The sequence below is a fragment of the Coturnix japonica genome, chromosome 2 (genome assembly GCF_054131305.1).
Source record: "Coturnix japonica strain WE chromosome 2, WE-NBRP24, whole genome shotgun sequence".
In the NCBI taxonomy this organism is placed as follows: Eukaryota; Metazoa; Chordata; class Aves; order Galliformes; family Phasianidae; genus Coturnix; species Coturnix japonica.
This window is the reverse complement of record NC_140664.1, coordinates 34,818,542-34,846,098: the sequence shown is the minus strand read 5'-3', so window position 1 is coordinate 34,846,098 and position 27,557 is coordinate 34,818,542. Positions and strand designations below refer to the sequence as shown.

General features: G+C 40.2%; 1 protein-coding gene across 4 annotated transcripts; it reads right to left on the bottom strand.

The window, feature by feature from the left end:
- On the bottom strand, nt 1–27,557 carry LOC107310188 (DGAT1/2-independent enzyme synthesizing storage lipids). Of its 4 annotated transcripts, none has more exons than XM_015855611.3 (8): nt 27,267–27,550; nt 24,495–24,839; nt 22,022–22,186; nt 17,295–17,488; nt 15,147–15,207; nt 13,266–13,405; nt 11,484–11,598; nt 1–3,530 (listed from the first exon to the last, which is right to left on the bottom strand). In XM_015855611.3, the coding sequence occupies exons 2-7, from the start codon at nt 24,826–24,828 to the stop codon at nt 11,494–11,496; spliced, it is 999 nt and encodes a 332-aa protein (XP_015711097.1). In that variant the 5' UTR covers nt 24,829–24,839; nt 27,267–27,550; the 3' UTR covers nt 1–3,530; nt 11,484–11,493. The 4 variants fall into 4 exon arrangements, with proteins under 4 accessions (XP_015711097.1, XP_015711098.1, XP_085395683.1 ...); XM_015855612.3 differs by lacking the exon at nt 1–3,530 and having other exon boundaries at nt 9,348–11,598; nt 24,495–24,595; nt 24,691–24,839; nt 27,267–27,522; XM_085539557.1 differs by lacking the exon at nt 1–3,530 and having other exon boundaries at nt 9,348–11,598; nt 27,267–27,557.

Here is a 27,557-nt window from a genome sequence, read left to right as displayed (position 1 = left end):
TTTGGATTTTGTAGATTTTTTTTATTTTATTGCAACACAAGGTACCAAAATCATTAAATAAAGTACACTGTGGTCATTTTACCATGGCTCTAGAGTCATCTTTAAATAGTCTCTTAAAATGGTGGATCAGCAAAAGATGTCATCTTTCACCATTATTACTAAACAAGACCAAATCTGGCCCTGCTTTGACAAAGAGTTGGCCTGATGATCTCCTTCACACCACTAATCATTCTCTCATTATACTCTCTTCTGTCTCCTGAAAGCATCACTACCTACCAAGCAGTGATCCTCATGCAATAGAAGGCAAGGGAGTGACAGGCCTCACAGAGCCTTGTCCTGAACACAGTAGCTAGGAGAAACTCCAGGGAAGAGGAAGCTTCCCTGATCTTCCTGTGTTCAAATCCCTTGGGGTTGAGGAGGGTTTAGTTTCTTCTCCTCCTGCCTCTTGGTCAAGAGCTTTAATTATTAGACCATTACACAAGTTGTTCTGATTTTAGCAGCACCTCCAATGGTCTTAATACCCCTCAAGGACGTCATTGCTATATTTGGGTACGTAATGCTACCCCAAGCAGCACCAGGAGTTTGTGCAAGGTAGGACAGTACCCAAATCCATCAGCCTTTCTATCCCTTAGCCATGCCTCCACTTCTTAAATGCTTCTTCTTGGCCTGTCTGAGGTGACCAAGAAAGGGAGACCAGGGAACACAACCCCATTGAGCACTAAATGATTACTGTGAATTCAGAGAGAGAAATACCTATCTATCTACTATCTACCTGGATAAAGATATACCACGGGTAACTGGACTTGCATTTGTTGACTACGTATCCTGTAGTCTGGCTAAAGTTAGAGCAATTTGTTATTGTAGATTGGCAAAGTGCAATGGAAGGAGGAGCGCTCCAGCAACACAACTGGTAACTGCCCTATTTCACAAGTTATAAATCTTCAGTCTCTGTAATGATGGCAAATCACCATCAAAGAAAGAGAGAAATAAAAAAATTAACAAACAAACAAACAACACACAAAAAAGGAAACCACCAAAAACACAAGAAAGAAACACACTCAAATAACTTTCTTAACCGATCATATGAATCAGGCACAGAAGACATCAAAGCTACAATCTTGAGCACTGGGAAGTCAAAATAACATTAAGTGGGTGCGTAGCTGCATGGTGTGGGACTACATACATTGGGGTAAAAGGGATTGACTTATTTTTTAGGCAAATTATTGACCACTGATGCAAAAGCCTTCTCCAGGATGCTTTTAATGTAAGCTTTTGGCATGTGAAGAAGCAAAGAAGTTTCTTTTTAAGCTAAACAATGATGACAGACAGTTTAAATAGATTCTTAATAAAGGGAAAAAGTGGAGAAAATATTACAGGCTGCTTGAACAGTGTTTACTGAGAGCACTTCTCACCTCTTCTGACTTAAGAAAAGAGAGAGAGAGTGAAATTGCTATGGTTCCTGTAGAAAAACATGCTGAGAAACTAAATAGAGAGACTTGGCTATAAACGCCCCAAGTGCCTTGGCAAAATTATCCATGTTTTTTCTCCTCCTTAGTTCATATGAGCAGTTAACATAGCTCATAAAGTGCACAGAGACCTGTTTGTGTGGGAAGGAGCTGTGTGTTCCTCCCACCACAATGGGAATCTTGGATAGGCTGACCAGAGATGGGCAGTTCTCCTGTTATAAAACACATTTCTTCACTAAATTCTGTGTTATATAAGTGAGACAAGAAAGTAGGTAAGTCCTTATATTGTACAGTTCATTTGTGGTGGCAGCGCTTCAGACCCACGGTCAGGCATACCGGCTCATGCATATCGTAGACTTCACATTTGTTCTTATGCACTCAGTTTCTGCCAGTTGGAAAGATTTCTCATTCATAGGAAGCTATATACAAATCTGAAGACTTATTCCTAGTGGGTCTTCCAGCAATCAAGCCATTTCTTTTCAGTCAGGTTCCAATTAAGTGCTGCGAGCATAAGCTGCACTGCCCTGAGCACACCAATAAGCACAGTAAGTGTTACCAACCACTGTGTTACAGCCATATGTGCTCACAGGACTTGCATTGTTAACAAAGCACATCAGCTCAGAGAGGGACAGCAGCTCAACAGTGATGTCCCAAAACATGGAAGGATAAGCTTATGTGCTCTATTATTATAAATATGGAAACTGAGTGAACGGATTATTACTGATCTGTGGACTCCTGCCATTCTTCTCCAAGCAATCTCAAAGTTTTACACAAGTTAACCTTAGATTGATTTTGAAATTGTGGTGCCTTTAAAGTTAATACAGATTGGAATTTGATCAATTTCACTGCCAAAAAAAGTCTCAATAAAAAGGGGAAAGTCATCTGAGCACAGGCCTGGTGCCAGAAGCATCTGCCTTTCCTGTTGGTCGTCTCCACCTATTCCTGACTTAGACTGTCATTGAGACTCTGGGCTCTCAACATGCTCAGCAGGGGTGCTCGTTTCCACCTGTAAGCAGCAACAAAAAGTCACTGGGCAACGATGCCTGCAGGGAATGAGTTGTTCAGCCTGAGCTTGCCCTAGCATCGTTCTGGAAGGTGGTCAGGGCCTGCAGCTCCATTACTCTCAGATGGGACCCAGCAACGCTCAGCAGCTCTGAAAAACGCAGCCCTTGTTTTTCAGACTGAATACTCACAGTGTCTCAATGTTCAGTGGGATTAGAGCCTGCTTTCGGAAAAATAGGCTTTGACTGCTGCATCCGCCAGCTGCTTTTTCCCGAGGAGACAACTCACATCTCCCTGTAAAAGGTGTTGTCATGAGTGATGAGCTAATTCTGAAACCTGCTCTGAAGCAAATTCTACCAAATAAGTAATTCTGCTGTTCCCCTGATATCAGAGGCTGCCTAGAACACAGCGTCGATTTTCTCACTTCGCAGCACACCAGCTATTTCACAACTCGCAGTCACATGAGAGAAACAGGGAACATCTGGAGGCTCCTTCAGATGGAGTGGGCAGCATTATGCAAAGCACACCTTCCTTATTGCACATTCGTTCCTACCTTTCTTTTTTCTCAAATGATTTTGTAACTTTTCCAAGAACTTCCCTCTAAGGCTTTCTCTTTTTGTTTGTTTGTTTGTTTGCTCATTTACTTTAAAGGCCTGTTTGGTATTTGTTTTTGTGCTTTCCTTTGGGGATCTGCTTTCGCTCGGGGCTGTGCTCGCCATCTGTTACATCTGAGTCTTCATTTCAAACGCTGTCACCTTCTCACGGTGATTCTGATTCCAGTTTTCCGTGCCAGCGCAGCAGTGGGAGAGGAGCTCTGAGGTTACCTTGTGCCTATATGTAGCATTTGGCCAGAGGTCTCGTGTCCTCAGGAGTGTCCTACCAATGTCCTGATAGCAGCAGGAAACTTGTCCACAGATCAGTTCCTCTGGCTGCTCTGAGTGTTCTAGTAGGTATCGTATCCTGTGTCACCATTTGCCTCCAGCTTCATCCCAGGGTCCATTGTGCTGACATACAAAGTCTTTGACTTTGATATGCCACTTCATCTAGCCCATATCGTTGTACCTAAAAAATGAAATAAAATACAGCATTTAAAAGTATATACTAAAAATGAGGAAACATAATGTGAGCAGTGCACACAGCACAGGGTTTAGAGAGTGTGTAAGGGAAAAAGTTTAAGTTCAGCATTGTGATATGATGGAGGAGCAATGGGCTGGTGTGTCTCCAGCAAGAAGCTCTACTGCTCACCAAGGGATTGCATGACCCAGTTTCTGTGATACTATCTTCTTCAACACCCTAACAGGACGGGATTTCATTGAAGTGGCGCATTAATCTAGCATATAAAGTAATTTATCTTGCCTGTAGAACACCTCTATGAGGCTTTGTTACAGAAAAAATTACAAAATAAAACTTCCATCTTTGGTTTCCCTGTAAGGATGACCAAAATCAGATATCTTCACAAAATTTGCAATTGAATGAGAAATGTTCTTGGAAGGATCCAAAAAGTGCTGTCTGGATTCATTTTCAGAGCTTGGATGGACCTCTGATACATGGCCTCCTTTTCATCATATTAAGAACTTAAAATGTGGGCTGGAAAGCAGGGAACCAAAAGGACAGCTTCTGCTGCTGTCTTATCCAGATACCCAATTGCCTTTGTGATGTCACCTGTGGTTTCCGCCCACCTGACAGTTTCTTGTGTCTCCTGCTGAGCACATGGGCATTGGTGATGGTCTGCATTCATTATCTGCTGCTCAACCCAATGGAACTGCATAAAGGCACGTTGTGCTGTGGGAACGTTTACCCATGATCTGAAGCAGTCCACACCAGTGTGTGCCTTGGCTTACATGGTGAAATGGGCTGATGATCTGGTATGACGCACCCCTCCCTGAGCTGTGGCTGAGACATTTGAACACTGCAATGTGTTTCCAGTCCAGTATGTCAATTCCCCTGGCAGAGCATACAAGTGGGACATGAGAAAATTGAACTTATTTTAATATTGTTTAGAATACAGATCTCACAAAACCTTTTCTTTAATTAACTTTTCTTGCATAGATAATTCATTTCACCAGCATTCTATGCCACAGGATGCTTCTTCCTGTGCACAGAGATAATGTGCTCCCTTTCTTTTTCTGCCTGAAGCAGAATTGAAGTAGGAAGGGAAGTGTTTGGTAGCACTTTTATCCTTTGGAGTACTTTCTCTTCTGCGCACACACACAACATATTTTGAGATCACAGCTTTCCAATTTCCTAAGGGATGAAGAAGAAAAAACAGGGCAGCCTTAGAGAAAAACAGAAAATCTTGGAAGAACATAAAAGCCTCGTGTTCATTACAGCTTGCCTTGAAGAATTCATCTGACATTTCTCTGAAACCTGAGTTATCAGAAGCAATAATTTGCTCTGCATTATCTACTATCTCGATTCAAAAGCAGTTCTGAAGAGGTGCCATTTGAATTCACACAGGAAGACAGATCATTTGATAGATGATTTACTTGTTTACTTTACCAGGCACCTGCTGCAGCAGGAAGAAAGAGAGGAGCTTCTGGCTTCAAGAACTCTTGGTTATTTCTCTTACAACTGCCTGATTTAGGGACAAATACACAAAGACACGATGCCCAGAGGTGAAGTTGCAAGTGTCCAGGTCCAGTCATGCAGAGAGAGGAGGCAGAGCCAGAGAGGAGACACTCAGCCTGTCTGGCATGATGGGGAAAGTGAGAAATGGAGCTGGACACCACCAGCTGCTGCCTAAACATGGAGGGGCAGTGTGCCGTCTCCTGGTTCTTTCCAGGCTCCAAATGTCCAGACTTAAGTTATTCTGCAACAAAAGCCCCTCCCATGCTGGCTTTCTCAGTCCACATCAAGCTGTGTGAATAGCTTGCTCTATATGTGCCACTTTGCATTACTGATGTTCTAACTGGTATGCAGCCCTGACTGAAGCTCCTCCTGCACCCTGTCAGGACGCAAACACAGAATCTGGTATTAAAGCCCAGAGAAGCTCAGCTGAAGCATTCAGAGGAATAACCTCTGCTTCAGCAGCGTGGTTTTCCATTCACGCCAAGGCAGCAACGCTTTTAAATTCTCATGCCCTCATTGTTTCTGACATCAGAAACACTGGCTGCAAACTTTCAGCCAATATGCCTGAGGGGGGAAAAAAATAAGCCAAAATAAAGGCATAATGTTCACACTGTAAGCTTCCCCATGCAAAGATCCTTCCTTTGTTTGCCCTTAGATGCCCGCAAAGGCACTGCAGTATTGGTTTGTATTCCATGCTAGCAGTTATTGCTTCTGTATTGGTAAATGTGAAACAAGCATCCAGAAGGCAAAGGTCTTTGCAGATTAGGCATATAAGGCAAGTCTTTTGGTTTGGTTTGGTTTTTTTCATCTTAAAAAAGGAACAACTGCAATATCTGAGCAACACTGAGCCATCTTGAGTTGTACAGCTTTTCAAACTTAAGAATTATTGCTGAATTTTAACCCATTTCAGCGCTGCACCAGAAATTGGTGAGGGGCAACACTGCTTGCTAAGCAAAGGAGCAAACTGTAAGGACAAAAATGAAAGGACAAAAAGCAAAGAAAATAACTCAGCTCCCTGTGCAGGGTCAAGTTTCCATTTCTCACGGGTTCTTGTAAGGCCAGTGAATTGTTGGGAGAAATCAACTTTCAGCTTTTTCCAATGCAAGAAAAGGTAAATTCAGCACATGCACAGAGCAGTATGGGATCTCAGGAAGGGAAACTTTGATTGCCAGCATATGAATTACATGGGAACAGTCATGTTTTCTTCATTTGATTTATTTACTGCAACAAGCTGCCATCACCAGCTGAACCTCTTCAGATTGATTTCACTCCACCCCAGCAACAGGGCATTTACATTGGGATGAATCACTTCCACCTTCTCTTGATGCAGCGTACTGATGTAAAGCCAAATGTCTTTTGCTCTCTCCAGTTGCAAAATAGGAGCTGTTCCCAGTAGTTTATTATCAAATCTGATTAATTTGAGGTAGCACATCCTCATCTTGCCACAAAAAGGCTGATACTATGAGTTTGTGTTTTCCTTCTTCGTGTCTCCTCTGTCATCTCTTGCTTGGCACCCTGTCTGGAAAGCACGAGTGACTGGTGAAACAGGACAGCTTGCCAAGGAGACAAAACTCCTTCTGAAGAACAACCCCAAAAAGAGTATCGTTCTTTTTAAAGTGGTCCCTCCTCTCTCTGGGTGAAATTGGTAGCTCATAATCCCTTATATTTGAACATGTGTGTTTTCCCCACTGTCAAACCTGTTGTTCCTTTGTGCATTACTCTGGAGCTCAGGAAAATTAGTATTGCAAATATTTGTTGAAGTGGCAGTGCTGCTCTGGGTCCTGAGCGTTCCAGGCTGTATTTGTTTGAATGCAAGCACGCTGCTAATATGGATGCTGTAAATTTTGGACATTGGAAATGGGGCCCAAATCCTCCAGAGTTGTAACTTCCGGCTGATAAAAAAACACATTCCTATACAGTTAGCTCCTACACTATAGGAAATCTCTATGAACATCTGTAACTTGGGCTTTAGAAACCACTTAGTTGCTTGCTGTCATGGTACAGCCCATGTTTTGCTGCCTGGTTTGAAGAGAAGTCCTATTAGAAATCAGCACATCTACAGAAACTACTTAGTCCACAGGCTGATAAAAAATGATTAAGCAAAACAACGACCAAGCAAGTATGAAAGATATCATCTTGACATTTTCAAAGCAGCAGGTAGATCAAATAACAATGGTCTGCTGTTTCTCTTGCAACAGCAGCTTAAGTAAGTTCCAAGTTCCTGTTTATACAGAAGAAATGGGATCATGCACACACAAAAATAGACACGGTGCTGGGTAAGTAATAAGATTAGCTAGTATCTGGTCCTGTAGCCATTAATGGTCAGAAGAAGTTAGTAGGCAAGAAGCTAAAAAAAAAATAATATATTTTTTTTAAATAGAGGGAGATTAAGGCAGTTTGTTGGTGTCATGGCTGTGATTTTGTCTGCCCTTTTAGGTCATCTCTCTGCTACCACTGCTCTGTTACACGTGTTGCTGCACACTGGTAGGTGCTTAGCTGCCTACATGCTGAGTTCTCCTACACCTGGTATCACAAAGAAAGCTCTGCAGAGCTAAAGCAATTTAGAGGCACTGAGCACAGAGTAACCTAAGCAAGTTGAAGCTGGTGAGATCAACACAACTCCAGGTCTGTGCGCAACCCAAATGCTGCTTGCACAGTGTTAAGAGCATCTGCCAGTTCATCTATCATAGCGCTGCCACGTGGAAACTTCATCACCTCCCAGAAATGGGAACTGTGGATACCATATGTACAACACAAAGTAGCAGAGGCTCTTCTGTATAAAGCTTTTTTAATTGTCAGCAGGCTTCCTTTGTAGGGCTTGCTCTCAAGAGAATTGTTAATTGTGGTAGTAGGATGTGCACGAAGGCTGGAATGTGACTCAGTCAGCTCCCCAGCTGTAACTTCTAGCGTCTGTTAAGCTGTATCTGACATGAACTCAAAGGATGTAGTGACCAGAAGTCAAGATACCAGTAGTCTGTGCAAACTGTTCAATAAACACAGGCAAATAACTCATGAGGATGAGAGTAATTGGCTTTGAGACTACCATTCATTTTATGACTTATAAAATTAATGAAATACTGAAATAATGAAGTACTAGCATCACTGATCTGTATTGTTGAAGACTTTTGTAGACTCAAACTGAGTCTACAACTAAGAACTGAGAAGATAAGGCTGAGAAGATAAGTGACATCAGATAGACTCATGAAGCTGCAGCAGAAATGTTTAGGAGAATACCTTTCTTACTATGCATTTTTTTAGATAATAAGCAATTCCATGCACAATTACTTTGGGTACTTTTTTTTTTTGGTGCAAAAATAACATTAAAAAAAAGCCAAGTTAGTGTCTATGACAGATATCATAGGGATTTAATAGGGATTCAATCACTGCAGACCCTGATTGAAGTGTCACCGTGGTTGTCTCTTTCTCTTCAGAGTGTAACAGGATGAAGCAAGATTATGGTATACTTGTACAGCAAACCCAATACAAGATGAACCACACACTTGTGTTGACAACACTTGATTAAGTGCTCTAGTTTGCATTTGCAGTGATTAATTTCATATGAAAGCATCCTAATAATAGATGTTCAGGCTGAGCTATGCTGTTATGCAACAGGACAGTAAACTGGCTGGTAGGAGGCTTGTTATCTTGCTGAGAAATAATGACAAATACCTATCAGTACTGTAGTTGTTCCATCTCTACTTCCAAACAATCTAAAAAGGCACGTCCTGGTTGTGCTGTTTCCACAGAGAAATGTGAAAAGTCTTCAGACTATCCAAAGGCTAATCATGTAATTAGCGGTCCAGTCTAACGCTCTGCAAATTACTTTTAAATACCTCTACCTAACACACAGTAAACTAAATCAGCTAAGAGGACTCTAATATTATTTGTAGGAATCTATGGATCTGACCCACCCCTCCCCCTTTTTCAATGAAAAAGTGTAATCATTTAAATACCCAATATGTACAAATAAGTCTTAGTGGTAAGTATTTATGATCCCTTACTTTCTATCACAGGATCTTAAATGTAACCCACAGTGGTATTGCAGTACCTCTTAAGGCCTCCTGCAGAACTAAATACAGCTACTAGAATTCAGACCTTATTCCTTACATGACTTTTGTCCCATTTTCCATTGTTGTCTGAATTGCTTCTTTAATTCATTCCTTCGTGGGCTTGGATCCTTCCACCCATTATTCAGATACTAGGCAGGAATAGCTTTCCAAGGGTATTACAAATATCTCAAAGCCAATAAAGGTTCAACAGTGCAGGCCATGAATAATTTCGTTTAGTTTAAACACCACATGAAACCTCAGAGCCTGTTTCAACTGTCAATTTTATTTGAAAGGTGTCTTCTATACAATTTTATATAAAGAAATAAATATGAAAGGCCTATACAAATATGAACACTTAAAGAGTACCAGTACTGTCCTTCATTTGTCATACTCATCTTTCAATACTTAAAGGGACAAAAATTGCAACGAACATCCAACATTTAGCAAAACCAATTTTTACAAAGTTTCTGATCACAAAAGGTACATTCATTCACACCGGAATCTTTTTGACTGAGTTTTCTTTTACATACACACAACCTCAATGTTCAGTTTTGTTCAGCTGCCCTTGAGAATCTCACAACATAGACTGATTTATATTTTCCTCAAGACAGACATTAAAAACGACGTCACACTCCAAATCAGTGTTTTGGCATTATTAATTTTAATGATACATGGTGTTAACACTGTTTCTGAAATAAATTCTTCTAAAGATGAAGGATAATCTTGCCTTTTAAATAAAATCTAAATCATTTTCAGAGCTCCAGAAGGGGCACTTGCTTTAACATAACACAATTCTTACACAAGCTTCAAAAAAACTTAATTCAGCACCACACAAAAGGCTTTTGGTATCAAGTGACATTATAAAACAAGTAATCTTTTTGGATTTTTCAAACCATAGACTGTAAGAATAACACTTCATACCGTGATATTATTCTAATGTAGGCTATCATCCTCAAGCAGTTATGTAATCCCACTGTTGCTCAGTTTAAGGTGAATAAACCAGAGCACGTGCTCAGGTGTTTAGGGGAAGAGATACTAACTTGAATGCAACTGCTTTTTCTAAAATAGTTGGGCTTTTATTCATTTGTTTTTTTTAAAGAAAAAGTCAAAAATCAGCACTATTGAAAAGAGACCTTGGCTTTCTTTAAGGAATCTGTCTTCATCCCAAAAATAAAGACTTCTCTGACACTAATTTAAGGACGGTAGATTATGTTTGATGCCAATCTGTTTCAGCCATTTTCTATCTTGACAGTAAAAATGTAGGTTTTAATTCAAGAAAAAAAAATAATAATAATTTACTGTAAGTGCAAAAAACCCAATTCAATAACTCGTTCCTTTTTCATTCAATTGTTTTTATTTAATCAAAGTATATAGTTTCCCTCTCAAGTCCAACTTAATAACATATATCAAATCTATGTTTGAAAAATATGGAGGTTTAACAGTTTACATATATACTATATATGTGTATATATGCATACATTATATATATGCACCTGGTTTTTGAAAAGAACCATCACTTTTTAAAGGAGTGTCGTATTCATTTTTAATTTCCTTTACAACAAAGCATTCGGAGCTTGTGTTACTAAATACTAACCTCATTTCCATTTCTTAAAGTGTAAGTGCCTGGTTCATTTGTTCAAAGGAGAACCTACAGATTTAGAATCACTGAGTATTCAGTCATTGACAACACTATACTTGAAGGTAAATATCCATTATGGATCGGCTTGAAATAGTGGCCAAGCTGTAGGGCTGTGATTCACTCTACACCAGAGTGGTTTCTGTAACAGATCTGCTTTGTTCACTGCAGTTCTTTCACTCTCTACTCATGCAAATACTTTCTGAGCAAACCCAGTAAAATGGAACATTTTCCATCTCAGGTTTTACAGGCATAGCTAGTGGTTCTGCAGGCCACTGAAAGTTAACTGCTTCCATCAGCAACAGATTTTTGAGCAGCATGGAAGTAATAACCTGAAGAAAGTTTTTACTGATGAAAACAGCTGCAGAGTTAACCTGGCCTACAACAGCTAGTTTGCAGTGGTAACAATCAAAACAGTGAGACCTTAAGTCTATTGTGTATCTAACATCCAGGTTAAGCAGTGCGGTGAAAAGAAATAGAAGGAAAAAACAAAGACAAGAAAATGAACATATAAAGAGTTGCAGCGTCATTTCTTGCATAAACATTTTCAATGTAGGAATGCATTTGTCAAAAATTAAGTTTACCTCATTAGGAATTACTTAAAGTTTGTGTTTTCCAAGGCTGATACTGGACAGGGAAAAAGTGACTCATATCTTAAAATATACAACAGCATCATTAGGACAGTATTTAAAAACTATTAAAGAAAGAATGAATAAGTTATTCATATGACTTTAAGAATATCATAACTAAATAGTAGCTTACTCAGAAGACCTTAGTCTTCTTTCTGTCGCGTTTGAAATCGTTCCATTAAAGCCCTCAGTATATTTCCTGGTATTTTCTGATGTTTAATTATTAGAGCCTGGAGTGCTGCTTTTGTCTGCAAGGAAAGAGAAAAGTTTGGGGTCATCTTTATGTTGTTCACATATTAACGTAATTTCTAGGATCTTTTCATCTTTTCAAATATTGAAGAACTTCTGCAAGTAGACAACACTGATTTTCAGGTGTTATTTCAGCCCACAGGATGTGTCTGTGGAATCATTGCTAGGAAACAAACCAGAAAACAATTAACTGTTATCTCTGCTAGGTGTCTTCACAAGCTCTATTAGTGATATGCAATAGTAAAATGATGACACCATCATAGTAAACTATCAAAGAGATCTAGATCTATAGAGCATGTCAGTATCTGTATACTACTGCAACCCTGAAACTGCTGTCTATGCCCAGGTTTGCGTCAATAACACTCTTTCAGTATTTAGGAACGTTGCTTCTACACAAACTCAGAAGCAGCACTGAACACACAATTGTGTTTAGGCTGCATCTAAGTCCCCTAAAGCAGCTGGTCCAGTAGGGTATGCTTAGACCACTGCTAAAATACTGCATATTGATTGTACTTTCACTCAGAAGTAGCAGGCCAAGAAGTTAATAGCAGCCATTCTGTTATATAATAGCTCTGTGGGGAACACTGAAAAACGAAGCAAAAGTAAAAGTTAGGGTGAGGTAACAGTAACTTTTCTGTTTTGTCTACAAAAGCACAGACTGCTTAACTCTTAAGCCACGAGACAGAACAGCGACCTACATGCTTTGGAAAACCAGTGTTCAACAAGGAGAAAAGTGATCCTTGGTACAAGTTCAAAAGTAAGTCTCTAAAGCATGGCTGCAAGCAATTCAAACGCCTTCCTCCTGCAAAGCAGCACTTCTCTAAGAGGCTCAGCCAAACTGAGCTCCCAAAAGATGCACTCACTTCACAAACACAAGACGGTGCAGATTAACATTTAAAGATTTCATTTTGCAGCGATCTAACGAGAGGATAAGCAGGTGATGACACACAACTGAATTGATACGTGCGTGGTTAAAAATAAAAATCCCTTTCCCTCGGGTGAAGTTTTCAGAATGCTAAAAATGATCCTCAGTGTAGCTTTCAAACATGGCTGTTTTGGCTGCCTCAATCAGACTGCTCCACACCCACACATACCTGACTGGTATCTCTGCGCTGAATGAATATGAGGACCTCACAATTAACTCAACAAACCACCTAAATCTGAAGAAAGTGAACATTCTAGAACAAATTTGTTGGGAGAGAAATCGGAGGAAACAGAAATCGAAATAGACTGTACAAAACCATGAAATTACATGGCTTTTATTGTTTCTTTTTTTATGGAATATCAACAGCCTACGGCCATAGACTTGCTATATTTGAAAGACTTCACTGATAACTTTTTAAATGATCTGGAACACTTTCCCTGGCTGAACCAAACACATATGTTTTAAAACCACTGCAGGGTAGTCTTAGGTGACTGAACTTCCTTAGTCTCTAAAGCAAGATGTTTCTTGAAGCAAATAAAGAGTACAGGATTGACATTAAAAGGCCAAGACCATTCACAAGATGCAGCGATAAAAGACAGCACTGAAAGTTAAGCAAGTCCAAAGTTTGGCACAACTCCATCAACTTCTTCAACCACCTCCATGGCAGAAGTCATTATCTTAACAAGAACATTTTAGTATTTTCAATCATAAGAGTTATATTTACATGTATATCCAACTTACCTTCAGAGTCAGTTCCTCAGCAGTTATATTTGGATCATATGGAATGGGTTCTCCAATATATGTACGAAGCTTGACTGGAAACCAGCCATACATAGGAACTACTGGCAATCTAATACGTTCATACAGATTCCTCAGTATTTCTAAGGTTAAAAAAAAAAAAAATAGGGAGGAAGGGAGGAAAAGAGAACAAAAGGAATAAAGGGAAGGAAGGGAAAAGAGAGAGAGACTGAGATTACTCTGCAATTTTTTTTTCCATCATGTTTTAAAACTGAAACTGGCTTGTTGAGTAATCCAGCCCATGACCCAGATTCTCAAGCAAGTCATCTCAAGTACTGTTCTACTCCCGGCTTTCATTTCCCAAAGGCTGCATTAACATTAACCTAAGACTTGCTTCCAAACTCCCTTAGTCAAACATCTACCCCAAAGAATAGCTGTAAAGAGATAAAGAGATTCAGTAGCTCTATAGGGAAGTAGCTGGGAATACTATCCAATAAAGGTTACCATTTAGCTAACTTTACAGGATAGCCCAGCAAACTGCAATTAGTGCAAGACTGTTTTGTTCAGTCCCACTGTAGTCTAAGGCATCAGAAAAAGTCTTATGTACCAAAGAGGCAGTAGTGGTAAATACTGAAAGGCTCTTTGAGATCACACACTGGTTAGAGTGAAGCACTACACAAAGAGGAAAAGAAAACATGCAGAAGAAAAACTGGTATTTCCATCAGCTTTATGTTGGTAGTTCTTCATGTAATTTCCTAAGCATCTATCCTACACACTATAAGAACAGCACTCTTGTAAAATGGGTGCTAATTTTTCCATACACTAAAAAAATAAAATCTTAGTGATTGAAATGTCAATTATTCTGTATACAACCTAAAAAACCAAAGAATATTCTAAAACAGAGTAAAGTCTCCAGCAATCATCAGAATTAAATTCCTCTAGCGCCTCTGCTATAGAATAAAAGTAGCATCTATCTTTCTGGCTTAGGCCTCTTCCAGTTTGGGAAGATTCTCCTGAAAACAGTAAGAATGCTGTTTATTTTTATAGAACAACATAAATAACATGTGAATCATTCTGCATGCCCATATTTGATGTCTGGGCTCTCTCCATCCAGTACTGAGCTTTTAATTAGAGAGGATGAGAAATGGAATTGTTTTGTCCTGTGGACCTTTGATGAAAATGTTAATGTTCTAACTTGAAACAAAACATGCTGTATGGAGGAGACTATTCAGGCTCTTTTTGATAGCAAGTCAGAAGACAGACACATGAAATAGCATGGAGGCAAGGGAAGAGCTAGCACGGTCAGATCAGCAGAGATGCAGACACAGTCATCCCAGAGGTGGGCTCTTCAGACATATACCTATCTATTAGTATACCAGAACTCCCAATAAAGGATGAGGAGAGAGCAAGCAAACAAGTTTGTGCAGAACTACAGATTTAGTGCTGCCTTGTATAACAACTACGGACAAAATAGGTTTCAAATATTATGAAGTTTAAGTGTAAGCACAGAGCTTTAAGAGGTTACTTAAGGGAACTGTCATCTGTAAACCTTTGCTTCTTAACAGCAGAAAACCTAGAGTCAGTCTAGCAGTTATCAGCAGAGCAAATAATATTCTAAACCTATCTGCCTTTTTCTGGTGACTTTTTTCCTTTCTTCTACTTCTTTGTGAAAGCACATTGTCATATTGAGAGTGACTGAGATGAGCTAATACCACATTTCATGCTGACAATAAAACCTGGTCATGTTCCTGAATTGCACTGGCAAGTAAACCTCAAGAAATAATGCTTTGTCAACTCTCAAATCTATATGAGATTATTTCTACAAAGATAGGCTAAACACACATGGAAAAATAAACTACAAAAGAAAAATATAAAATATCTTACTTATTCCTCCTAATGTCCTAATGCCTTCTCGAACATTTTGTGTAAACATAGGAATGATGGGCTAGGAGGGAAAAAAAATATTAAGAATTTAATGAAGATATCTGAATAACTGCTACCTCACTTAAACCTAACACATAAATCAAATTCAAAGATGTTTGTCAGGTAAGGACATAGATAGCAAAACAAGGATTCATTAAATTCTTCTGCCACCTTCTGCCATGAAGTTTCAGCCTCGACAGCACTGTGAGGTTTCCCCATATTCATTTTCTTAAAGCAGAACAGGATTTAAGAACCTATGGAGCATTTAATAAGCCTCCTCTCATCTAGAAGTACTTGCACACCTGTGAATCCTGTGGTTAAATGTCTTGCCTAATTTGTAGTTGCGCTTAAAGAATTCACAAGACTGGGACCCTAAACTTATCTGATTCATCTCTACCATGCTGACTATTGTTTTGCACGTGATGTGTCACATTCAGTACAGGTCCATGATTCATTTCAGCTGATGAATGTTTGGAACAGTGCTATTATTTCAAGCTTCTATTATTGCTTTTGAACTTGCAAACAGCAGTCAAGATTTGCAAGAATGAGGTGAGGGGGCAGCCTCTACTACATGATTTATATTTTTTCTCCAACATTAATTTATAACTAATGATCAAAACACAGAATGCTAAGATTTTCACGCATCCATATTCTTTCAAGGTACAAAAAAACATACAGAAATGAGACTTTTCATACAGGCATCAAGGTGACTAAAAAATGAAGTCTGTAAATAATCCAATGCAACTATAGAGAATTAAAGAAGTGCAGCTGCCTAAACCGAATGGTAACAAAATTCCTTATTCCAGAACCATCATCTCTGGAACACCTTACTTGTAAGAGTTGGTCAATGTGACAATATTTCTGGCAAACAAACTGCTGAAATGAGACAATCTGAAGAAGTTGAAGGTCCCAGTGCTAATATTCAGGCATATTTTTCTTTCCACAAATAGTTATACTCATGATTAAAGGTGACTTAAAGTTCCTCTTTAATCTAAATTATTTTTAATCTAGATTACTTTTTTTTTCCATCAATTTCGTTCTGCGTCCAGTACTATCCCTATTATTCTGCGTCACCTCCATGAAATAGGGTAAAATGGAGCTTAATAATCTTTATGAGTGCAGAAATGAAACTAAACATACATTCAGTTAAATAAATATAAGCAGTACAAGCATAGCTGAATTGCAAGTATGGAGTTTCGTATGCTATTACAAAGTATTAGTAAAATTTGAAGCTGTTGAAAATATCCTGTGTAAAATGTGTTACATTCCTCCAGTTAAAAGTAAAACCCATTTAAGATTTGGTCTTAAAAATATTCTGCTTGGGTATAAAATCCAGAGATTTAAGTAGCCCATCTTTGGCCATGTTCAAGCATGTAACTTGTGGAATGATACCATTTCAAGTTAGCTGTATGCAGACCTATAGACATATGCATACATATTTCAAGTGTAAATATAGAATGATAGAGAACGGAAAGTGTTAAACAGTTGCAGTTCAAATATATTTTGTGTTTACGTGCATTCCATAGTTGGTCCCTTACAAATAATTGTGCCTACTGATCACAGACAACGCTTTATATCAGACAGAAGTGAAGACGAAACAGTTCACACTAATAAGCTGCATCTTTTGCTGCTGCTGTATGCCCTAAAGATCCCTCACTAGCACAGAAATACCAGTGAAGTACATAATGCCAGTGCTTCTAGTGTGAGTACAACAGCAGAGGCAGGCCTGCTAATTTACAGCCTATTTCAACAACAGGAGGAATAGAAATACAATGTGTGGCTGCTGTTTGGTTATTCTGGTAAGAGGCTGAGCTGGAACAACCCCAACCAGGCAGGTGTAAAATGAGTTTATAATCTAGAACTGTCCTTGATTTCACCTCTTATTCTTTTAAATTCTGGACTTCTTAACCACAGTATTCTTAGATGACTCCAAAACCTTCCTATCAAATGGGACAAGCCTTGAAATTTAGTTACAAGAGCAAGTAGACTGTATTCATGTCACTCAGCCATCTAACAGCAAATATTTTATAATCAGAACAGCTTCCCCTAGAATAAAGAACGAAGAAATTAGCATTTTTTTGCTTCTCTTCTGTGATACGCTGTACTTACCACTTTTGCATCAATGGCCACCTGGGCAAAGCCCTTTCGATTACCCCACATAATACCATATGTTTCATCACTAAAGAGTGCTTCCCGAACTCCACCTGGAGAAATAGCTAATAGATAGCCTTTCTTCAGAGCACTGACACACACTTCTTTTGGTCCATGCATAACGCCAAGTACTTCAATAAACATTTTTAAACCTGCAGGGTAAGATCAGTACAGAAAATGTTAATTCATGCTACCAGTGAGCACAAATTCCCAAGACAGAACACAGTGGCTAAAACTCATCTAATAGCCTAATAACCCAAATCAAAGATACTTCTAGAAGGACCTACACAAAGTTTTGCTTGTAAATTTCAGTTTAAGAAGTTGAAAATTTAGGTTATCTGTCACAGTGAAGTCAGATGCTACCTCAAAAATCAGTAATAAAATGGAAATAAGAAAACCACAACAGTCAATTGATGCATGCAACATTCAGAGTTGTTAAGTCTTCTAGGGTGTACCTTCTTTTTGTCCAAGCTTTACTTTTCAAACAATGTGATACAGTCCTAATAAAGCCCAATAAAAGAACATATCAGTAAATGATGGAGTGGTATTTTTTGGTAGCTTCAGCGCACACCAGGAGCAGTCCATGCACAAGGAGGAGAATGACAAATGAAACATTTTTTATTGACTTCTCAGCTCAGTCTGTGAGCATCCAGGTGGCCCCTCACAACACAAAGGGACCTGGAGAGCCTGAACTGCGCATATGCAATTAGGTGAAGAGTTTTCATTTACTAAAGTTTAAAACTGTAAAGTTACATAAAATCCTCGTATTTTCAGTGTGAAATGTCATACCTACTTGGCTCTTCAAAGAGCAGCAGAACATCAAGAAGTGCTTACAGATACCAGACAGACACATTTAGACCACTAGCTCAATTTAAGCAACTGGTATAATGAAGAAGAATTAGCTAAAATCCAATTATGCTCACTTAAATTAATGTATTTTAAACGCATGTAGTATTTGTGCATACTGCATATTGAAACAGGAACCTCAGATCACTGAGCAACATGGGAAGGATTACTTCTCTTTCTTAGTTTCCCACGGAGCCAAACTTAACTCAATCAGCCACAAACAAAGGAAAAGAACTGAACTAGCCAAGTTTAAACCTCAATAACAGATCAACAGGTGTTTTTTTTACCCTCAGGTTAGCAAATGAATATTTGTTATTATGAACGCACATTTGTTATGTATACACACAGACCAAAAAAGATTCCAAATTATAGTTAAGACGACAATGCTCTGTCTTGTCTTACTGACCACATTAAATGAGGACTCAATGAGCAGATCATGAGGCAGCACACTGCTACTCTTAGGTAAACTCCAGGCTCTAACTAATCTTTGTAGGTGGTGTGATAGTAATGTCACTTCACACCCATGCACTGTCAGCAGTTATTGGTAAGCATGACACCAGAACACAAGCTCTGTTGTAGCTCTCGTAGTTTGTTTTCCTTTCCACTATGGAAAGGAGGGACAGAAGTGACAAGAGTAACAATTTCTGATTCTGTACAGTTCATAGGTCATAAAAAAATAGGAAAAGAATATGTACAGAATACAGACTTTATTTTGTAACAGAAAACATTGGTGAGGTTTCAAGTCTCTACAATGTTTCTCAGTCGTATTTTCCCCTTGACATTTAGCTCAGAATATAAGGCTTTGTATCACACAGCCCAGCCAGCAAATCATACATTAATATTAACACTTTTGCTCTAGCAACAGAACATGGCAAACTAGATCAGCAGAGAGATAGGAATTAATCCTGTGGCCCTGAAGAGACAGCCAGGGCACCCTATGCCAAGGAAAGGGTCATCACAGAGTGATAAAAAACACTAAGACAGTACCTGCCTATAGCATGAAAGTCACCAGGAAACTATTTTTTTCCACTTTAAACAACAAAAAATATCCTGAACACAAAGCCAGAACGTCATGGTATGCTAATTTTTCCAAACATCAAGAAATCCAAGATTAGTTTTATTCAGCAGTTTAATCTAGACAGCGCCCCTTGCACTAGCACACTCTTCTATTCACCCCCAACACCATCCTCTCACAGACAAATCCTTTAGAGAGTACCTACTAAATTACTTAACACTTATCTTGAAGCAATTATGCATTACATTAATTTCTGTAATTTAGCTCCAGTGATATGGGGTCTATCAGCTCTCTGGTAGCGAGCCAACAAGGAAGTCACTCAAGATTTTCCTGCAGACAACCTTGAAGAACACAGAGAGGAATCATCCAGGTCACTAAACCCAACCTTCCACAACTGTATGCAACTGTGCATGTATATCTGCAAAACAACTAGTCCACAAATGACAACAATTAAGAATACTCTGTTTAAGTAACAGAAAGGGAAGTCACAGCTCCTTTCCCATGGGACATATCAGGACAGAGACTTTGATCTCTGTAACAGCTGGCAAACTTTTAAAGACGGCTCCTGGATGACTCTAGGAAACAGATCATAGAGAGGCCAAGGGAGCAGAACACAAGTGAAAGCTCAGCCCTCACTGCATTCTTCAGCAAACCACATAGTCAAGGAATCACCAAGGTTGGAAAAGACCTCCAAGATCATCTAATTCAATAATTCACCTATCACCAATAACTTCCCCACTAAACCACATCCCTTAGTATAGCATCCAAACATTTCTTGAACACCTCCACAGATGATAACCACCACTTCTCTGGGCAGGCCATTCTGACCACTCTTTTGTAGAATTTTTTCCTTATACCCAATCTCCTCTGGCGCAACTTGAGGCCATTCCCTCTTGTCCTATCTCTAGTTGCACAGAAGAAAAGGCTGACTCCTACCTCAGGACAACCTCCTTTCAGGCAATTGTAGAGACCTATAATGCCTCCCGAGATTCCTCCCTAGACAGAACAATCCCAGAGCCCTCAGCTGCACTGCATAAGACCTGTACTCTAGACCTATTACCAGCTTTGCCTTTGCCCTTGCCTGGACACACTCCAGGGCTTCAATACCTTTCTTGTAGTGAGGGACCCAAACACAGTACTTGAGGTGCAGCCTCACCAGGGCGGAGTACAGGGGACCATCACTTCCCTATTCCTGCTGGCCATGTCTTTTCTGACATGTTAGGATGTCACTGACTGTCTTGGCCACCTGGGCTTACTGCTAGCTCATGTTCAGATGAGCATCAACCAACAACCCTAGGTATGTTTCCTCTAAATAGTTTTCCAGCCACTCTGCCCCAAGACTGCAGCACCACACGGTGTTGTTGTGGCCAAAGTGCAGGACCCAGCACTTCGTCTCATTTAACTTCATCCCATCAGCCTCAGCCCAGCTATCCAGCTTGTCCAGATCCCTCTGAAGGACTTTCCTATCCTCAGGCAGATTTATACTTCCTCTCAACCTGGTGTCTTGCACAAACTTACTGAGGGTGCACTCAGTCCCAGTCATCAATACAGATAACAAACAGGACAGGCCCTGGTACCAACACCTGGGGAACACCACTCATGACCAGCCGTCAGCTGGATTTAACTCCAGTGTTTAACAGGAAATTCCCTGCATCTGTCAACTGTAAGCAGGCTCATGCATCCCTCAGAGGGCACAGCAACATGCTACAAACACAAGCCAGTTAATCATAGTTTAACTAGTACAAAACTGACTGACGAGGAGGAGGCAATGACACCTACTCAGGGCCTCAGCCAGCAGTGTTTTGAAAACCTCGAGAGATGGAGATTCCCCATCTATTCTGGGCAGTCTGTTTAGGTACTGCAGTTTGCCTGTTGCCTATCATCCTATTCTTGAGTACCTTTCAGAAGAGTCAAACTCCATCTTTTCTGCACCTTACAGTTAAGTAATCAAAGACAGCAGTAATATCTTCCTCCACCTTTATTTTTAACACCAAATAAATAATGAGTGCACCAGCCTCCAGTTAATATCCCTCTCAAACTGTGAAGTACAAAACAGGACACAGTACTGTTGGATGTGCTCTCACAGGTGGCAAACCAAGAGAAAGAATCACTCCCTTTAACCTGTTGGCTACACTCAGGCTGAAAAAGGCCAGCACACAGTTAAGTCTGCACTGTGCCTTTGCAACAAAGATGATCACGTTCATTTTGTTGCCCACTAGAATGCTGAAGTTCTTTCTGACAAAGCTACTTTCTACCCAGGCTCACATCTGTCCCGTCACATGAGATTACCTGATCCACAGTTCAAAACTTCATATTCACTTTTGCTGAACTTCATGATATTTCTACCAGTCCTTTTCTGGGCAGTCATACTGATTACTAGCTCTATTCTCAGAGTGTCAACCACTCCTCCAGTTTGGTATCATCAGTGGGTTTCTTGAGAGTACACTCCAACTCACATTTGATTAACAATCATGCCTAAATACTAGCAAGCATACTATGGAGTATCGGCTACTAATTAATACAGAGACAAGTCTTTCTCTCATTATCTTAATCCCTTTGTTTCTAAACACTCTAAAGTTATTACATGCATTGCCCAGATTGGAGTGCAAACCATCTTCACACGGGAAATGCTCCATAGTTGCATAAGCTTGTTCTTGTTTGATAAGAACACACTCTTTACTGAGAAGAGTTATTCCAACAGACTAACTAAATTTGTCTGAAGGTTTGTTCTGAAAGCTGTATTTTTATACAACATATTTTAATAATTGCAATCTTAAAAAAGTTTAAAGAACTCTCAAACTGATTGTTTATAATGAAGCATTACCTGGTAATCTAAAGACGAAATGATCTGCTACTACGTGGCAGTATCTCTTCCTTCGTATAAGAAGTCTAGCCATGAAATAGAGATAGTCAACAGGACTAGCTCCATGATAAAACACAATAAGTGCTGGTCCTTCTGGAATATTTTCATCCCCATGAAGTTCGTAACCTGTTAGGAGTTAAAGGTATAATGGATATCAAAGCGTGATACAATTCTATCCTAAATAAACCAATTTGCATCAAGTTGGCAAGCAGAAACCAGTATCTACCCAGAAGTGTTAGAGCAAAGTGACTGCTAAAAATGCCAAGAGCCGTCTTGCAGCATTTACTAAGTTGCTTTCACAGCTTTATGTTTACAAGCCTTATTTAAAGCTCTATTTAAAGAGAGAACAAAAACAACAACAGAACCAACAGCCTCGCTCTCGTCAACTATTGCATAATTTCATCCTTATTTTTTTCAGTTCACTGCCTTCAAGGCTGTAGTTCTCTGAATCAATCATTCAAGATAAATCAAAATAAGGACTGAATAGGAGTGTTGAAACACTAGTGTTTCAAGCTATTACCTATCTTTCAAAGTCAAGTTCATTGCTGCAAGCAACTGTTCAAGGCAGCTTAACATGACAACACCCATTTATGTGTCTTTTTTTATTCCGAGGTATGAAACTCATCTTTGTTATCTCTCTCTCAGAGTTACACAGTTACAGAGTTACTTCGCCACCACTAAGCACCAAAAGCTGTTCGGTACTTCATATGCTTAACTGAAACATACAGGAAGGCATACAAGTGTCGAATTAACGTTTCTCATTTATTCAACAGTGAAAAGAATATTCAGTTAACACAAAAAATAAAATGGACCAGTGTAGAACACATTCAGTTATAAGTTCCATTAACACCAGACAGTTGCAGTATTGTTGTTTTTCTCTAATCCCGCTCTATCTGAAGCAATCAGGTGTACAAATCCCTTCTTTCACCACCACCGCTCCCCCCCTTTTTAAACTTCTGTACTTTTGGCTCTTCTCCCACTGTTCTATTTTCTATGCCTGTGGAGATGCAACCTATTACAGACATACATCTACCTACCACATATACCAACACAAGTTACCACTAACTGTGCTGCTCCATGCCAGCTGAGCGGAACCAGAATGATACCTGTGGCTAGCATTTGCATAATGAAGTTACAGGTATCACATAAAAGGTTAGGCTTTTGTTTGGGTTGTTTCTTCTTTCTTTTTTTTCCCCTTTAATGTTTTGAGATTTCAGGAAGTTCTTCCTGTGACACAACGATTAACCAAGTAGCAAAAAACTTTAATAATAATAATAATAATTAAACCATTTCATAATTTACTAGCAGAAGTGGAAGCAGCTGACAGGGCAGAAAGTCACAATAGTAGATGAGGGACTGGATAAGAATCTTTTCCACACAAATAAAAAGTCAGACCTTATAAAAGAGAAGTTTCTATGGATGAAAAAAGCCAAGGCCTTAAAAAAAAAAAAAAGAAATTGTATGAAAAAAAGTAAATAGCTTTTCATTATGAAGTGAGCGTTTTAAGCTCTTTGATGTAGCTGTTGATTTTGATCTAGTGTACTTTCTCGGATTCAAAAGTTAGATCTTAGTCTTACAAAGCCTATCTGATACAGCCGCTGCACCATCTGGTTATCAATGCCTTGAAAACCCTCTTTCCTTTGACTGGAGAACAAATAGAGATGATTTTCAAGACGGATTTGTTCTTTATGTAAATTGCTCTTAAACATCTCTTTTTCCTCTAGAGTGAATGGTTCTGAAAGAAGCTTATGATTTCCTTAGAAAGAAGCCAAATCACTTATTAAGCCTATCTTCAGAAAAGATATAACAGCAGAGGGACAAGGAGCAGAGCCCTTAGTTTTGCCATTCTTTTACCCCTGAAAGTAGTTGTCAAAAACACATAGAAAGAAAATACCAAAAGCAGGCCTCTGTGAATTGACTTGAGAGCCCAAAAGGGTTGAAGTAGTAACTAGTGAGCAAACCGACACCAAGTGCCCCTTTGAGACAACACTTGGCACAACGTCAGTTGCATGCAGTCAAATTACATACACAAATGCAGAGATATTAGCTATTAGGGAGCTAGTACTTGGCTTCCAGTGTTTACATAGTCAATCTGAAAGAGAAGCAAAAAGGTCCTATTTTTTTTGTTTGTTTGTTTGCTAAATAATTCCTGAGACACAGCAAATTAAATTAATTTTTAAAATATATATATATTTAATTACATTTATTTGGCTAAATGAAAGCAGTAGCAGCAAAGGAATAAAAGCATGAGGCAAAACTATACAGCCAAAAGAGTCTCAATTCCTTTTTTTTTTTTCCCCAGACGTACAACAATTGAAGAACCACTGGCAGTCAATAAACAGCAACAGCAATTAGATGTAAACTGATAATCCTCACAGGTAAAGCCAGAAGCTGAGTGTCAGCACTTCTTAGAGAGAAATCAGATTCTGCTTACCATGCCATACTCTCCCATGTCCATCCCACAGGTTAGCCAACATTTCTTTTGCACCATACCAAACATCACCAGAATGTCCTTCATTAAGTCCACTCTTCCTCCTTTTATAAATATGAAGAAGGAGAAGGGAAGTGTTGAAGCAGAAGAAGAAGATAGCTATTGGAAGTATAAAAACTATTGCAAGTGGAAAAAGCACCCATGAAAGGTAGACTCCATAACTCAGATAATCTTCAGTGTGTTCCACACCAGTCCATTCTCCCAGTAAATAAGCCAGGAAGGTTAAGTAGGATGCAGGTATTGGTCCTTCAGTAGAGGATTCATTGCTACCTATCATCTTCTGTTTAACTAAAAGAAAAGAAGGGAAAAAAAATAATAGATGAATAAATAAATCTTCAAAGAAAACAGACAAACCTGTTTAATCACACAAAAAAAACCTCTGATTCATATACCATTTACCACATAGGAATTGGTACAATCTCAAATCCAGTGCTATTAAAAAAAAAAACAAAACACCAAACACAGCAGACATGACTCAGTAACAGCGTGGCCTCGCTCATGTAGAGACCTTCAAATGCACCTGCATGTGGACAGAGAGTGAAATACAAGTCCCAGAGCACAACGTAGAGAGGCAACATAGAGGAGGAGGAAGACTGACTACAAAAAGTTCTCTACAAGTTTTAAGCGGTCTGGTTTTACTGTGTCTGTGTATAAGAGTCTTCTTCTCCCAGGGCAAATTTTGAGATGCATCTCTCTGGGCTGATATTCCGTGATTCTGGTTCTACTTCTCTAATCACTTTGTCTTACAAACCTGAGACAACCTGTATGCTTGGCTATATCTTAGCTGCAGTTCTACAACAAGAGGAGTAGCACCTTGGGAAAAGAAAAGAAAATCTTTTCTGGCACAGAAACACCTTTATAAAACTCAGAGATGATCATACAACTCGAAAGATAATTCAAAGCTATGCATTCCTTCCTATTACATTTTAATCCTTCACAGCTTTCTCCAAACACCAAGTCCTCATCAAGTAAGTTTTAAGTCCTGCCCACACATGCCAGCCTTGCAAAACATGACTGGGCTTTCTGCATGCAATGTTAGATGCAATACCTCAAATGCAATCACTGAAGTTTTATAAGTCTGCTTACAAATGTATGCACTAACTGGTAGCACAAATAAAAATTCTTTGTTGCCAACCACGCAGGTAATACCTATCGTACTTCTTTCCCTTAGGGGCAGACAATCCTACTCTGAAAGACCTACTTCCTCATCTTGAAAGGATCATAAAACCATTCAGATTGGAAAGAATCCCTGGCAGCGCTAGCACAACACTTTGTCTGCCAATGAGTTAGATCAGGTTGCTCAGGGTCACATCCAGTCCAATCTGTAATACCCTCACACAGTTCCCACCACTCCTCTCAGTCACCAATCCAGCATTTGATCACCCTCATGGTGAAAATGCTTTTCTTTATTCTGGTTGGAATTTCCCTCGCTGCAATTTGTACCTGTTGCCTTGCGTCTCTTGGCTGAAAAGCATCTAACCCCAACAATAACCACTCATTATGAAGAGAAGCAAGATCCCCTTTAAGTTCTATAAGCTAAATAAAAGCAGCTCCCTCCACCTCTCCACAGACACCTGATCACCCAGCATCACTGGTGGCCCTTCTCTGGACCTCCTCCAGGCAGCCAGCACCTTTCTTGCACAGCAGGGCCCTAAACTGTTTGCATGGCTTTGTGCGTGATGAGAAGAGGTAACAAACACTTCACTGATCTAATGCCATGGCCTTGCTCACATAGCGTAGCATGCAGACAGCCATCTCCAGTTCCATTGGACCCAGTGTCCAACAGACAAAGATATAACTCCCTATAACAAGTCCAGCATATGTTCTGAGCTCAACAGGAATACTCTATCCAGTCTAACCGTGACCTACTAATGGAGTCATTTTGGTCTGGCCCACTTTAGAACCGCCTAGTGTCAGCCCAGTTAAAATTACAAAATCAAGTATGCCGCTTTCTTGAATCACCAGCGACATCCTCTGATTAGGTCCTCCTGCAAGCAAACAGCTCAACCTGCCCTCCTTGTCTGATGTGCTCTGACAGCTGCCACCACCCAAATGTAAAAACACAGTGGGTTGCAGTACTATGAAGCCCCAACCTGAGCCAGCTTAACAGCAGAACCTTTCTGTAACACCATCACACCCTTAAAGGCCTTGTGTTAGCTGACATTCTGAACAGGTCTCCTGCCATGCAGCATGAGCCAAACACCTGATTTCACTGATAACTTCTTAATAGAGCTGCCTATGGATTTGCACTAGATGACAAAGGCACATCTTCAAACAACTATGTGGCACACAGACTTATGCTTACAGCCTTGCACAGAGAAGGCTAACACACAATTCCTTTCATTGAGTCCTAAGGTTTCACCCAGACAAGCCACTGTTAAAGCTGCTTCCTGCCCTCACAGGGAAGGAGCAGTGTGCTCACAGGGAGAGCAAACCTGCCGTAAAAAAACAACAGCGGCAACATAAGATCCCAGTAACGCTGCTAACGGCACCTGGGACCCAGAAAGACGCTGGAATTTAACAGAGCTTTTTCTTCTTGCTTGGAAGCACGAAGTGGCCTTGCTTCTTGCAGCAGCCCCACAGTGACTCCTTCAGCAGGGAGCTGATCAAGCTTTCTCCCAAAAGAAACTGCAGGAACCGCGCTCAGCAGCCACAGCGAGCACATCGAGCACTTCTCGCCCACCCACCCGCTCCCAGCCCCGCACCGCCGCTCACCTTTCCCCGGCGGCCGCCACTCCGGCTTCAGCCGCTGGTCCCTGTCGGGGCCCGCTTTTACTCTTTCGCCCACCGCCCCCGCGGAGGCCGGATGCCCGCGGGGCGGCCAGGCTGGGGCGGCTCCCCGCGGGGCGGAGGCGGGAGGGGCACCGTGCCCCCGGCGGGAGCGGGGGCGAGGAGATAACGAAGGCGGCGGGAGGCGAACAGGGAGGAACTCCGAGCCGCCGGGGAGGCGGGAGCCGCCCGGACTGCTGTCCGATGCAGCACGCCGCTCTTCCGGCGGGGAGGCCG

Coding starts and splice junctions, on each gene's coding strand:
- LOC107310188 (XM_085539557.1), bottom strand. CDS start 24,828: ATGATAGGTAGCAATGAATCCTCTACTGAAGGACCAATACCTGCATCC. Junction 17,489..22,021: donor TTTCGTCTTTAGATTACCAG/GTAATGCTTCAT, acceptor CTTACCCTGCAG/GTTTAAAAATGTTTATTGAA. Junction 13,406..15,146: donor TAGGACATTAGGAGGAATAA/GTAAGATATTTT, acceptor TTTTAACCTTAG/AAATACTGAGGAATCTGTAT.